This window comes from Sceloporus occidentalis, unplaced genomic scaffold (assembly GCF_023333645.1).
Source record: "Sceloporus occidentalis isolate IW3139 unplaced genomic scaffold, rSceOcc1.0.p SCAF_1, whole genome shotgun sequence".
Classification (NCBI taxonomy): Eukaryota; Metazoa; Chordata; class Lepidosauria; order Squamata; family Phrynosomatidae; genus Sceloporus; species Sceloporus occidentalis.
In genome coordinates this window covers 48,397,547-48,411,004 of record NW_028316981.1, presented here as the reverse complement: position 1 = coordinate 48,411,004, position 13,458 = coordinate 48,397,547, and the positions used below count along the sequence as shown (strand labels likewise).

General features: G+C 40.2%; 1 protein-coding gene across 2 annotated transcripts in view; it reads left to right on the top strand.

The window, feature by feature from the left end:
* Positions 1 to 13,458, top strand: part of LOC149321366 (SLIT-ROBO Rho GTPase-activating protein 3) — a 264,346-nt gene that overhangs the window by 231,419 nt on the left and 19,469 nt on the right. For both annotated transcript variants that reach the window (XM_089520382.1, XM_089520374.1), the window contains exons 16-18: positions 1,046 to 1,151; positions 1,383 to 1,610; positions 3,220 to 3,299. In XM_089520382.1, the coding sequence (XP_089376508.1) occupies positions 1,046 to 1,151; positions 1,383 to 1,610; positions 3,220 to 3,299 (414 nt within the window). The remainder of the gene's footprint in view (positions 1 to 1,045; positions 1,152 to 1,382; positions 1,611 to 3,219; positions 3,300 to 13,458) is intronic.

The following is a 13,458-nucleotide window of genomic DNA, read 5'->3' as shown; positions in this document are numbered from 1 at the left end:
TGAGGATGGAACAAGCTTGTTTTCTGTTGGTCCAGAGAATAAGACCCAGAACATTGGATTCAAACTACAGGAAAAGAAATTCCACCTCAACATTAAGAGGAATTTCCTAACAGTGAGAGGTGTTTGACAGTGGAACACACTCCCTCAAAGAGTGGTGGAGTCTCCTCCTTTGGACGTCTTTAAATAGAGGCTGGATGGCCATCTGTCAGGGGTGCTTTGAGTGTGAGTTCCTGCATGGCAGAATGGGGTTGGACTGGATGGCCCTTGTGGTCTCTTCCAACTCTATGATTCTATCATTCTATGTTCTTTCCTTTTCTGTGGATATGGTAAAATGCATACAAAATATCTTACCTTTGTTGTTAGACTATGGTGTTCTTGTTGGGGTGGAGCCCACCAATTAGTTGAAAAGATTGACTTGGGTACATTTTGCACTACACAGTTATAGTGCTATGATTCCACTTTAATTGCTATCTGCCCATGATATGGAATCCTGAGATTTGTAGGGCCCGAACAGACAGGCCAAAATAAAGCTGCTTCAGGGCACTTTGGAGGTATGCAGTTTAAATGACACACACATCTTAAGAGCCCAAAAGCCGTGCCAAAGCTACACTCCATTCCTAAGGACTGGAGCGCAGCTTTGGCGCAGCTTCTGGCCTCTTAAGATGTGTGTGTCATTTAAACTGCATACCTCCAAAGTGCCCTGAAGCAGCTTTATTTTGGCCTGTCTGTTAGGGCCTGTAGTTTGGTTACTCCTTCCTCAGCTGCAAATTCCAGGATTCCACAGGGTTCAGCTGTGGCAATTAAACTGAAATTAAAATATAATTGTGTAGTGTTAAAGGGCCCCTGGTGTGTAAAGAAAAGAATCTTTCTCACAATATAATAATAGGTGCAATGAATCAAAGACTGGTTATGAGGTTTCCTTGCCCTCCTACATGCATATAATTGAAACAAGCAAAACTTCTCAAGAGTTTGTCTAGTTATTGTGTGTGTATGTGTAGGTATGGTGTTTGGTCTTAATGGGCTGTTGCAAATTCTTGTCTTACAGAAATTGAAAACCTTGCAGAAAGAGTGCATCAGATTCAGCAAATCATTATTACTTTGCCACGAGCTGTCATCATTGTCATGAGATATCTCTTCGCTTTCCTCAACCAGTGAGTCCCTTCACTAGCTGTTTACTTTTTAAAAGACCTTTAAATTTCCTTCCCTTTCAGTCCTTTCTTGTTCAATCCTGTTTTAGGATGGCAAGAAGGGAGGAGTGACACTTGAACTGTCACTAACAATAATGGATAACTTTTGGCTCAGCTGCAGGAAATGCCTGCAGAGCACTCTGGGTCAGTAGCTGATGGCTTGGTGTGGTAGCTGTGGGTTGCTTGTATTTGCAGCTTGTCACAGTACAGTGATGAGAACATGATGGATCCCTATAACCTGGCCATCTGCTTTGGACCAACGTTGATGCATATTCCAGATGGGCAAGATCCAGTGTCCTGCCAGGCTCATGTCAATGAAGTCATCAAAACCATCATAATCAATCATGAAGCCATCTTCCCCAGTCTCAGGGAGCTCGAAGGACCTGTTTATGAAAAATGCATGACTGGTGGGGAAGAGTACTGGTAAGGAACGTCAGAATCAAATGTGCTTCGAGCATCTTGAAAACATTAGGGATTTCTCTTATTTAAATAGAAGACTCCTGTTTGACAAATGCTATTGATATAAGCTGTGAGATGTTGCTGTGATATTCCTTGGACCAAAATGGGTGAAGTTAATGTACAGAACCCACAGAAGCATGCAGCATGAAGAATCACAGCTTTTCCTTTTAAGCCTTTTCCATACTGAAATGGGTCTGAAATAATGCTGAAAACCATGAAACCAAATGGACCTTTTTGACTTTTGGTTACTTTGAAGGCATAAGGAGATCCTCATCCACACCAAATGTACACCCAGAGCTCAGATAAATATTATTGTTTTGGATTGCATTTCCCAGATTCTCCAGGCTAGCATGACCAGTGTCTTCACTGGCTAGGGGATTCTGGAGTTGCAATCCAAAAACTAAGTTTTCTAAAGAGGCCCATATAGTGTTTTATCCTGTTTCTCCACCATGTTAATGAGATGCCTCTGGGAACACTACAAACTTGTCATTGTTGGCCATCAACCTGTTTTCTGTGGTACATTGCCTCTGAACGTGCAGGATCCATATTGCTATTCCACCTGATAGCCATTGAGAGGCCTATTTACCATTCCTCTTGGAGAATAGGAAGGGCTGAAAATATGCCAGTCTCTTCCAATGCCACTTTCCCCTGACTACTTGCTCACTCCTTCTTTCTGGCAACCCTCCCCCCCACCCACCCACATATTACATCAGTAAATGCAAACTAAAGCACTAACAATAAAAACACTTTTACATAGGGCTGTTGAGAGTGTTATCTTTAAAGATATATGCAATCAAGTTTGTACTTCCAAATCACATACATTAATTGCAGTTTATTATTCATTTAGTTGACAGTGTTAAGAGAACTATCCCCTTATAATTTTTTGAAGCTGGTGTATAACTGCTCCCTGACACACACCTACTTTTGAGACCTAATGATCAAGTGGTATTAGGTTACAATCATAGAGGCATAGAAACATTGAATCTTAGAGTTAGAAGGGCCTACAAATTAGGGGGAAACACAAATTCCAAGCAACATGTAGGTCTAGGTTTTTGTATAATTTTGTGAAATTTTCAGATGTGGACCTGGACCTAATTGTGATAGTTTTGCAGGACTCTTCTCTAATAAATCTAGAAGAAATCAGGTGTCAGGGCTGACCTGCCATAATCCAAGGTGAGTCTTTTGGCTCAGGTAACAGATTGGGGAAAGATTATGGGGAGGAAGCTGTGGTGGTGGTGAAAATTCTTCCTCAGAGAACAAAGTATTTTGTGCCAAATTTGTTTCATAGCGACCTTGGATCTCCTAACTAGAGTAACAGAATACATGTAAATGCTGCTACTAAGGTATGCAGGGAGTTCTGATTGCATAGCACTCAAACAATTTTAAGTGCATGGAACTTGTAGAGGAATATGCAGGTTTGTAGAAATTTGTGTTTGGTATGACAGGTAGTGCTTTGGTAATTCTGAAACACAGTTTTTGTAAACCCAAATTCCCTATGTTTACTGAGCAGCAAGGAATTAGCCATTCTTTCCTCCCTATTTTTAATGTGTTATTTGCCCCAATTTAATTCCAGTGACAGCCCGCACAGCGAACCAGGTACCATTGAAGAAGCAGACCATGACAACGGCACGGAGCCACATACCAGTGATGATGGTGAGTGTAGTTAGAAGCCATGGAAAACTGAATCTAAGAAAACCTTCCAAGTTTTGTGTGAGAAACAGCAGTGAGCATTTCATTCCTAATCAAATTACTTTGGACTAACATATGGCTGTTGGCCAAGGAAGATGACTCTCTATTTGACTATGGAAGCAGATAACTGATGGAGTATCTTGAGAGCTATGTAATCAAAGTAGGCCTTATGGGAGCATACCAGGCTACCTATTTGCTTTGTAATTTCATTCCAAGGCATTATGGAAGTTGTTCTTATGCCTATGTTAACAAGTTAGCCTATCTTTTCCCCCCCATTCGGCATGAAAATGACATCTCTGGACTTTGCTGCTCGATATTGTTTCACTGTATTTTGAGGGGGGAAAACTCCTTTTATTTGATCTCAGTAATCTGCTCTGTTTGAAGTGTTACATCAGTTAAACAAGCTGAGGGGTTTTGTAACAATTGTTCACAAAGACAAGTTTTGTCTTTGTATTATGCCATCACTGGTATGTGCCCATGGTAGCACAGGGAGGTTTGTATGGATATGACAATTACACTTATGCATCAATAGTAAGGAAGACTGAACTAAAAATACTCACATATATGAGAAAGTTTTTTTCAGCATTCCATTTTAAAAATTATTTTTCATTAATTTCCTCGCTGGTGTTCACTTTTCATTTGCATTGCTTTTTATTTGTTAGAACTGACTTTTCCTCAGTGGTGTTGCCATCATAATGAAATACCTACCTGTATATACTCGACTATAAGTCGACCTCATGTATAAGTTAAGGGCAGACTTTGGGGCCAAAATTATGGATTTTGATATGACCCGTGGATAAGTCGAGGGTAAAACTTAGAGGCATGTAACAAAGGATGTAAAGGATGATACAAAGGAAAATAATGCCAAAGAACTTAGAAAATTCTGGCAGGCATAACTGTTTGTGTCCATCCTGAAGGCTGGATGGATGAGAGAGTAGAGAGGATCCATGCTGCTTTTTGGTGCTCCCAGAGTGGACTAAGCTCTCGCCCTTTATCACTTTATTCAGAGGAAGGTGATGGTTCCTTTTTTATATATATACAGTGGACCCTTGTTATACACTGGGGTTTTGGTTCCAAGATCCTTCACGGATAACAAAATCAGTGGATGCTCAAGTCCCATTAAATATAATGACCCAGCAAAATGGTGTCCCTTACAAAAATGGAAAATCAAGGTTTGATATTTGAAATTTATACTTTTTTTGAACATTTTCATACTGTGGATGCTTGAATCCGTGTATTAAAAAATCCGTGTATAAGAAGGGCTGACTGTATAAGAGTACAGTATTTACATTGACTTGTGGATAAGTCGACCCAGGTTTTTTGGGGTCAATTTTTTGACTAAAATTTCTAGACTTATACATGAATATATACAGTAGCTTTATAACATCATTACATTTGCTTATGTGATTCCTGATTAGTTGTGACTAACGTAGAAAATATTGTTCTCACTTTTAATTGTCTTCACTTGCCATCATTGTAACATGGTAACATAGTCAAATCTGGCTGTATAACACTAGAATGTAATCATACAATGTGCTCCCTCTTAGGGTAAGCTAACCAATGTGACTGATCTAGAAAGAGAAAGAAATGAGAGAAAGCACTATCAAAGTGAAAAAAATGTCTTTGAACATAATCAGAAAAAAGGCAATTACTCTTACAGTTGAAGCATTTCTTAAGAAATATTTCTCTGCACTTTAATAGTAATTTTCACAGCAGTAATTAAACAAAAAACAGTTCTAAGAAAACTCCATTTGATTCTCTCATTTCAAGCTGTATTTCACACTTACGTGACTACATAGAGGAAAATGTCTATGTTTGTATTCCACACACACGCACACACACCTACCCACCCATCCTTATTTTTATTTTTATTTTTCAGACTGAACAAGTTTGATTTGGACATCAGTGAGAATTAATAACCTGGAACCACATGGTGCCATTTAAATTGGCTTATTTCGCAAATTAGAAAACATTGTTCCAGAAGCTTGTCTGTTGCATGACTATGCATGTCTGTTGTCTGCTTGCTTTATGTCTTTTTATTCCATTCTTGTTTTCTCTTCAATGCTGCAAATATATGAAGTCCAGTGCCTTATTGATGCATGATGTGGGGAGATGGCATAGGTGGATCTAATCACTGCTTTGTCATAAAGGCAGAAGAGGAGGAGAGGGGACAAAAGATAATTCAGATAATTGAAGATGGGTGTTTAAAGGTAGAGGGGAGATGTCAACCTTCATTTTTCAGTGTTGGTGACAAATGGCCTACTTCAACTGAAAAATCAAGGCAAGCAAGCTTCCATTTAGGTAATTTAATGCCTGAGTGGTTATGTTAATAGTTCTGATTGGAGTTTATGGGTGATTAACCATGACACAACTATAGAGAAGAAGAGCTGTTTTGTTTTATGAATTTGCATACCCTCTGCCAGTTGGATCCTTTCCCCACCTCCCATTCCGCAGTGTTGGTGAGGAATGCCATATTTTCATCCAGACCACAAGGGCTTCATGATACCTAACCAACTATTATACCCCACATTGGGAATGCCTTTTATTGATTCTACCCATTACCACCATATGGCACTTTATTGGACTAGGCAAAAGAAATATTGGCTAGGGCTTTCCAGTTGTATGGGCTCTAACTTCCCTTGTTCCTGGCTATGGCCAACAGTGGATAAAACTGATGGGTATTGTAGTCAAGCAGTGATGTCACTAATTAGTATCGTCCCAGTTTAGTGCATCACGCTGTCAACCCCAGGCTTGGAGCTTCCAGGACAGTGCTCCCTCAGGAGAAGATGGGGCTGCTCTGGAAGAGAAATGATCTGACCTAGTTGTCATTGATGGTTGGTAGACCAGGGCACCCAAAAGGACTGTCCATGTTCTGGATTGTTCTGTCTATTTGCCTTGTTTGTAATGCCCAAAGGGGCCCAGTTGTCATTTGGTGACAGGAGAGGCCTCCAAGAGCTTGCCATGGCATGCCAAAAGTATTGGCTGCCTCCAGGTGGGTAGACTGTCCTTCCCAGGACCTTCAGTCTTTGGGAGTCCTGGTCTATCAGTGGAGAGACACAGCAGTACAATCTACACTGGAAGACAGACACCCCACTCTGAGATGTCACCTAGTGTGATCTGCATGCCCCACACCCCTCTAATGATATCTGGGCATCTAAGACATCTGGAGGGATCCGGAGTAGGGAAGGCTAACATAGGATGGGAGACCTTCCCCAGTATTATTTTACCAGAAGAGAAAAATAGGTTGCTACATTTTGTTCCTAGAGTGGCTTTCTACCTCTGTGGACAAAGGTACATGTAAATTCCTATGCTGCATCATGGTCTGATGGGTGCAGTATTCTGGTTTAAATAGGGGTGAGCTAGAAGCTCATATAAGAAAGATGATTCTGTGAGTGCACTCGAATTTTTGTTTCCACCATCCAGAAATCACATTCAGATTGCTCCCAGCATTAGAGGGTATATTTAACCTATTGTGGTGAATAGGCAATTGCCACTGATAGACTCCTAGTTTATGATTCTTTCTTTCTTTCTTTCTTTCTTTCTTTCTTTCTTTCTTTCGCCATTTTCAATTGAAAACTGAGAGAGACCTGAAGGTGATTTGAAAGATGGGTCTCACTCTTAGCAATTATACTCAGTACATTTTCACCTCATCTGGTGAACTGACTTTGCTAGAATTTATTCTGTTTAATTGGAGGCATCAGTGGGATAAAAGTCTGTGTGTGTGTGTGTGTGCGCGTGCGCGCGCATGCTTGCACACATACACACAGGGAGAGAAAGAGAGATGTATACACACATCCCCATGGAAAGTTAGGTGTTGTTCAACTCTTTTTGAGATAATATTCTGTTTCTAGCCTGGCAGACTATTGTTACCCCATTGCCTTGCAGATTATTTCATTACTGTCCAAACATTAGATTCTGTTTATTGTTACGTGCTGTTTTTTTTAAAAAAAATACAGATATACTCCAGGAAGTGCCATTGTGCTAATGAAAACATGGTACATCCAAACTACATTTTCACAATTAAGGTTTGATTTTGGCTCTCGGAATTGCTGTTCTGGGAAACTGCTGTTAATCCTCATTGAGGAAGATTAAAACAAACAAAAAATCTACACTGAGATATTTGGGATATTTTCTAATCCTGTGGAAATTCAAATGTGTTGGAGGGTGTAAAAATGCCCCATGACCACAGAAATGCTTGTAAGGTGCAGAATCAAGGCTATTGCACAATAGCTAAACAATTGGGGCTGGGAAAGTACATGCTTGTACTTTTGGATGAATGATGGACCGTTTGCTTTGAGTAGATGTTAACCCTAGTTTTTTTTATAAAAATAATCTAACCAACACATTTGGGTGTCTTAACAAAAATATTACTGCTGCTTCAAATTCATATAACAAAACCTGATTTGGTCTCCCCGAGTAAGAACCAATCATAGATTGTGGAGGAGAACAGTTGTTGGCCTCAATTCAACATCCCCTCAGCATAGCGTAAATATCCTCATGTGGACCAACACTATGGTGACCCATATACACCCCCCCCCCAACCTACTTTAAAGGCCAAAAGCTGCCTCATACAGCCATTCTCATCTGTGCTTCATGGTGAGCAGGCAGAACCAGAGAAGGTCTCACTCTACTCCCTCCCCATAACCAGACGCACAGTGATGAATCAGTTCTGACATCCATGAGGGTCCTCCAGAAGTCTTAGCAATTCTATTATCATTGTGCATCTGGTTGTTGGGGGGGGGGGGTAGATTTTGCCAAATGCTTCTCCAGTCCTGCCTGCTTGCTGTGAATCACATAATGCCCATGTGAGGCAGCTTTGGGCCTTATAGTAAGCCAAGAGGAAGTGAAAAAGTACATTTACATGCATAAGTAACATTTCCAAATGTGAATATCTGTAACCGAATTCTGGCCATGGTTATTTTTCTGTGGGAAGGCCTGATGTTAATGGTATCCTAGGACATTTTTCTACTCAAATCTTTTTTTAAAAAAAGTAGTCTTTGCTGAGAGAAAGATCCCCCAATGAAGGGCCAGGCTTTATACCAATCACCTTACAGACAACTGGGGCATGTCATTTTAATGCTGCATGGTCCTTGCAAACAGATTCTCCACATCACCATCTGCTTGTTTGCTTTTTCGGTTCCCTATTGCAGAATGAACAGTAGGGTCTGGACAGAGGAATATATGGCCTCTTTTATCAGATTGTGCTAAAGTCTGTTGGATCCTTGGTTAACACATCTTTTGCCAGACCTAGGCTTGTAGAGTAAAAAATTATTCCCCATTACATTTTGTTCAGAGTTGAAATATGGTTTAACCAATGTTCTCACCACACTGTTTAACTAAGCTGGGTTTCCCATGGTATACAAGATGCCTGTCCATGCAAATCTGATGTTTTTATTACAACAATCCCACACTTGTATGCCATACTTTCCTGGTTTACTCATCACATGGTGTCACAGTGAGCATTTACTTTGAACTCAACCACCTGTCATCAATGGTTAGACATGTTCTAAGTGTGTACTGCTTTTGAAGCTGTGCAACAAGGATAGTATGCATGTTTATTAAACAGCCAGAGTTGGCTCTTCTTTTCTTCTTGTCATACCTTGAGTACCTTTTGAGTTCTCAAAATATTTTTAGGTTATCACTGTTCTGAAGTGGCATTGCCCCAGGAATGGGTGCCACAGCCTCTTCAGGGCTTCATGTTGTTTATAATATATCCTAGCTGATAGCAGTATGTCACCATTTTAAGGGGTTGCTGCACCTTGGCATTGATATAGAGTTCCTCTTGTTCCATAAATATATACTGTTTGTTTCATGGATTGACTGGTAAGAAATACCTTCTATCTAGTGTTCCATTTGAAGATTTCTAGCATTGTCTTTTCATTTCCATCCTTCTTTGGCCATGAGTGTATCCAAATGATACTTCTAGTTGTTTTGCAGTTAATTATTTATGGAAATTTGCATAAAGCATTTCCATCCCTGCCTTTCATGACGCCATTATTTCCACTTGGTAATTGCTAGACCTTGAGCAGGTACTTGCTGCCCTGCCACCTCTAGATTTTTGGCCTTGGATGTCCACTGCAACAGAATACATCACTTCTTTGTGTTGTACCTTGAAGCATTTCCTGAGATTGCTATTCAGTTGTGCATGTACTTGCCAAATGGTGGTTGATGTGTGCTTTTAAATTGTTTCAGACTTATAGGCACACTAAGGAAAACTTACCACAAGGTTTTCTTGGCAAGAATTGTTCAAAGTGAGGTTGCCTTCACTTTTCTTGATCTTGGGCAAGTCACAGTCTCAGCCTTAAAGATCACCCATGGCTGAGCTGAGATTTGAACCCTGGTCTCTAGAGCCATAGTTCAACTCTCCAGCCACTGTCTTATGCTGTCTCTCACTTGACAAATGCTGTGTTGAAAATTTGTCCTCAAGTTCTTAGCACCTTTCAGCAGGTAACACAGTGTCTTCTTCAGATTGCTGTGATCAGTCTCAGAGTCACTCTGCAATGCATTCTCATCCTATTGCACTGCCAGATTGCAGAATACAAAACAGATAGAAAAAATTATGGCCAGGTATACTGAGCTGCTACATTTCCCCATCCATGGTTCTACCAGAAGAAAACTGGCTTCTTCCATCTACCTATCACATTGTGAAGCAACAATAATGTGGAGTCATGTTTACTCTCCCTACCCACCCCATCTAGAATACAGCAAACTTAGAAATCTGTATAGACACTTGGCATTGATAACCATGTCTTTAGTCTCCAGTCTAGCTCATCCAGGAATCTTGAATGTCAAGCCTAAGAAAAACCTGTCATGGGGTTTTCTTAGCAAGATTTGTTCAGTGAGGGTTTGTTTTTGCCATCCTCTGAGGCTGAGAGAATGTGACTTGCCCAAGGTCTCTTAGTGGGTTTCTATGGCTGAGCAAGGACTTGAACCCTGTTTTCCACAGTCCACAATTTTGCCCTGGCCGCCAAACAACTGCATATTTTAACTTTCATGAACCAGACATTTCACTGTTTTATTAAAATAATACTAGACAGGATTCCAGGTTACACCTTTCTTCCAGTTTTATCTCTGTTAAGGCAGGAGGAGGGTTATTTGAGATCCAAGCACTCACACCAATTTAGCTACAACATATTTCAGGCACAAATGGCATGGAATGTATTTTGTCCCATTACATCACATTGGCTGTTACAAAAAGGTATCCCAATGGCCAACTCCAGTAGATTCATTGGAAAAAATCTTTGTCCCTGCCATTTCTTGTCTGTTTCCTCACCCACCCACCCCCCAAAAAAAACCTATGAGTGAAAAGGAGCTGCAACATGGAAATAGTGTTTACATATTTAACAATTATAGTGTTGCAAAATGCCTCTATGAGTAACTTTTGTAGATCAAAACTCAATGAACTGTGCAACAAAATGTGACTTCGGATTACTAAAATGATCTGTTTCACTGGATAAAGTTTTTTAAAATAAACACTGAAAACTGAGGAAAGTCATATTGCTTTACTGAAATGATTTGCAACATCTACTGGCGACTTTCTGAATGGTGCAGGGAAGTTTTTACTTATGTTATATGAACTGGATATCCTGCCATGAAGATATTTTTTACATTATCACTTGTAGCAGTCCCTCATTTTCAGTTCAGATCCCAGTTAGGTTTAATGGTTATGATCATGAATATATACTCATAGATATGAGTAACTCTCAGGGTAAGACAACATAAAAAGGAGGAAGATGGTTGTTATCTCAGCTGTCTTCTGTTTGTAACTGATCTTTTTAGCAGAGCACGTCAAGTGAGCTGTAGTCAGTTGATTGAAAAGCTGACCTGTAGGTAGTCTCATAAGGCCTTACATAGTAAGTTCTCTAAGCAGATCAAGCATTTCACTTTTTATGCATTGTACAGAAAACAAGTACATACAGAGATATCTGGACATCTTTGCTGCTTTGTCGAAGTTTTTGAGGCAATAGCCTTGGGATATGAACCTACAACTCCATATATATTTTGTGTAGTCTAAGCCGACATGGAGTAAAGGTGACTTGCAAACTGGTTTAAATGTAAGTGGGAATGGGGCCAAGGATTTCTTTCCTCTGAGCCTCACACTCGGAATCACACACAAAGAAGGGTACCTAAAAGTGCCATGATAGGCAAAGGTTCCCCATTGTAGCATGTTTGAACTTGTTTCAAATTTTACGATTTGTTTTGTCCATCATAAAGGATCTTGCCCAGATATCTTCCTGCCATGGCCTAGTCCAATTGCTGCATATGGAATTTTGCATAGTAACTTAACATTATGAAGAGTTGAGTGGAGTGTTACCTGGAAGGGGATGCCTTGAGATAGGACATACCTTGTAAACATCTCAGCATCCAGGTGTATATTTGGGAACCTCCAGGCTTTCTCATGCTGGTTTACCCTGCCATCATTTTCTCATCTTCCTGGGATGGATGTGAACTGGCAGGGAAAGCTCATTGGTTTGAAGTGAATCCCATTATGAGCTAGGCTTGAATGCAAAGTGGTTTGGACGTCTTGTTAGAATCATAGAGTTGGAAGAGACCACAAGGGCTATCCAGTCCAACCCCCTGCCATGCAAAAATACACAAAGCACTATCAGCAGATGGCAATCTGGCCTCTATTTAAACACCTCCAAAGAAGGAGACTCCACCACATTATGAAGGAGTATATCCCACTGTCGAACAGTTCTTATCATCAGGAAATTCTTCCTAATGTTTAGGTGGAATCTTCTAAGAAATCTTCTTGTTATGTGCCTCCTCTTTTTGACTTATGATGGCCACAAGGTGAACCTATGATGGAGTTTGCTTGGCAAGATTTGGTCAGCAGGTGCCTTTGTCTTCCTCTGATAGTGTGACTTGGCCAAGGTCACCCAGTCAGTTTCCATGGCTGAGCAAGGATTTGAATCCTGTACTCAAGAGTCATGCAATGCTCAAACCATTGTACCATGCAGCTAACATAGGCAGTGGCCATGCTGATTGGGAGATTTGGGTAATGTGATTTTTAAAAGTAATTTACCAAGCTGTGACAACAAAGAGGTTATGAGATGTGTGAAGGTACCTAATAAAGAGTTTTACTAAGTGGATTTGGACAGCTTTTACTTGCATCAGCTGAGAGAACAATATGCACAGCTCTGGGACTGGGTTCATGTCACATCTGTAGAATACAAATAATTAATTTAAAAACAATTGTCTTTTTGTGGAATCCACAAGGTAACATAAAAATTAGATATTTTTTCTATAGTATGAAGACCATAAACTTAAAACAACATAGACCAGTAGAAAAAAAAAACATTTTTAATTTAAAGATGTGTGAAACTATACTGTCTTAATATTACTTAATAAAGCCTGCTGTCTCTGCTTATGGAAGTGATTCCATGTAGATACTTGTGATAGAATATTAGGTGGAATGGAATCTGTGAACACGTTTCATAGCTTCACCCATGTTTCCTTGTCTGGTCAGTTCTAATTACACGTACTCTGAACCTGCATGTAAACAGATCATATCCATGATTGATAGAAATATTTTTGTCATGGCTCAAAGCTGGAGCCAGTCCATGCTGAGTCAGAGAAAAAAATATACATGTGGCAAAGAACCCCTATAATTACATATATCAGAGTTGCTTCTGACCATCCCCACACAAAGTCATGCCACTCTCATTTTGTAGCTTCCACTCTAAACATACTTTCCAAATGCAAGCAGAAGGCAATTAGGTGGTGAAAAATAGACAAAAAGGTAGCTGTTGCAAAGGATGGGGAAGGACTGTGGGGAAGATGTAATATGTATAACTGATGTTGCTAAGTGTAAAGGTTTACTAGGGTTAAGCAGACCACATGCAGAAGAACACAAAACCAGACCTCAAAGGAAACAGAAAGGTATGACTCAGTTTCCCTAAACAGAAATAGAACGTACTTGGCCACAAGGTGCCCAAACAATGCACCTCAGTTGCCCGCAGGGATCCACCCACTGGATGGCATCTTCAGCAAAGGGAAATTGCCAGCTCTCTGATATTTAGACGGAAGTCATTTCTCAACCTTTCCCAGCCAGTTCAGTATAACACTTAGGTGGTGAAACACAAGCCATTCAGGAATCAGTTAACTGGGGAGTCCTCTTTTA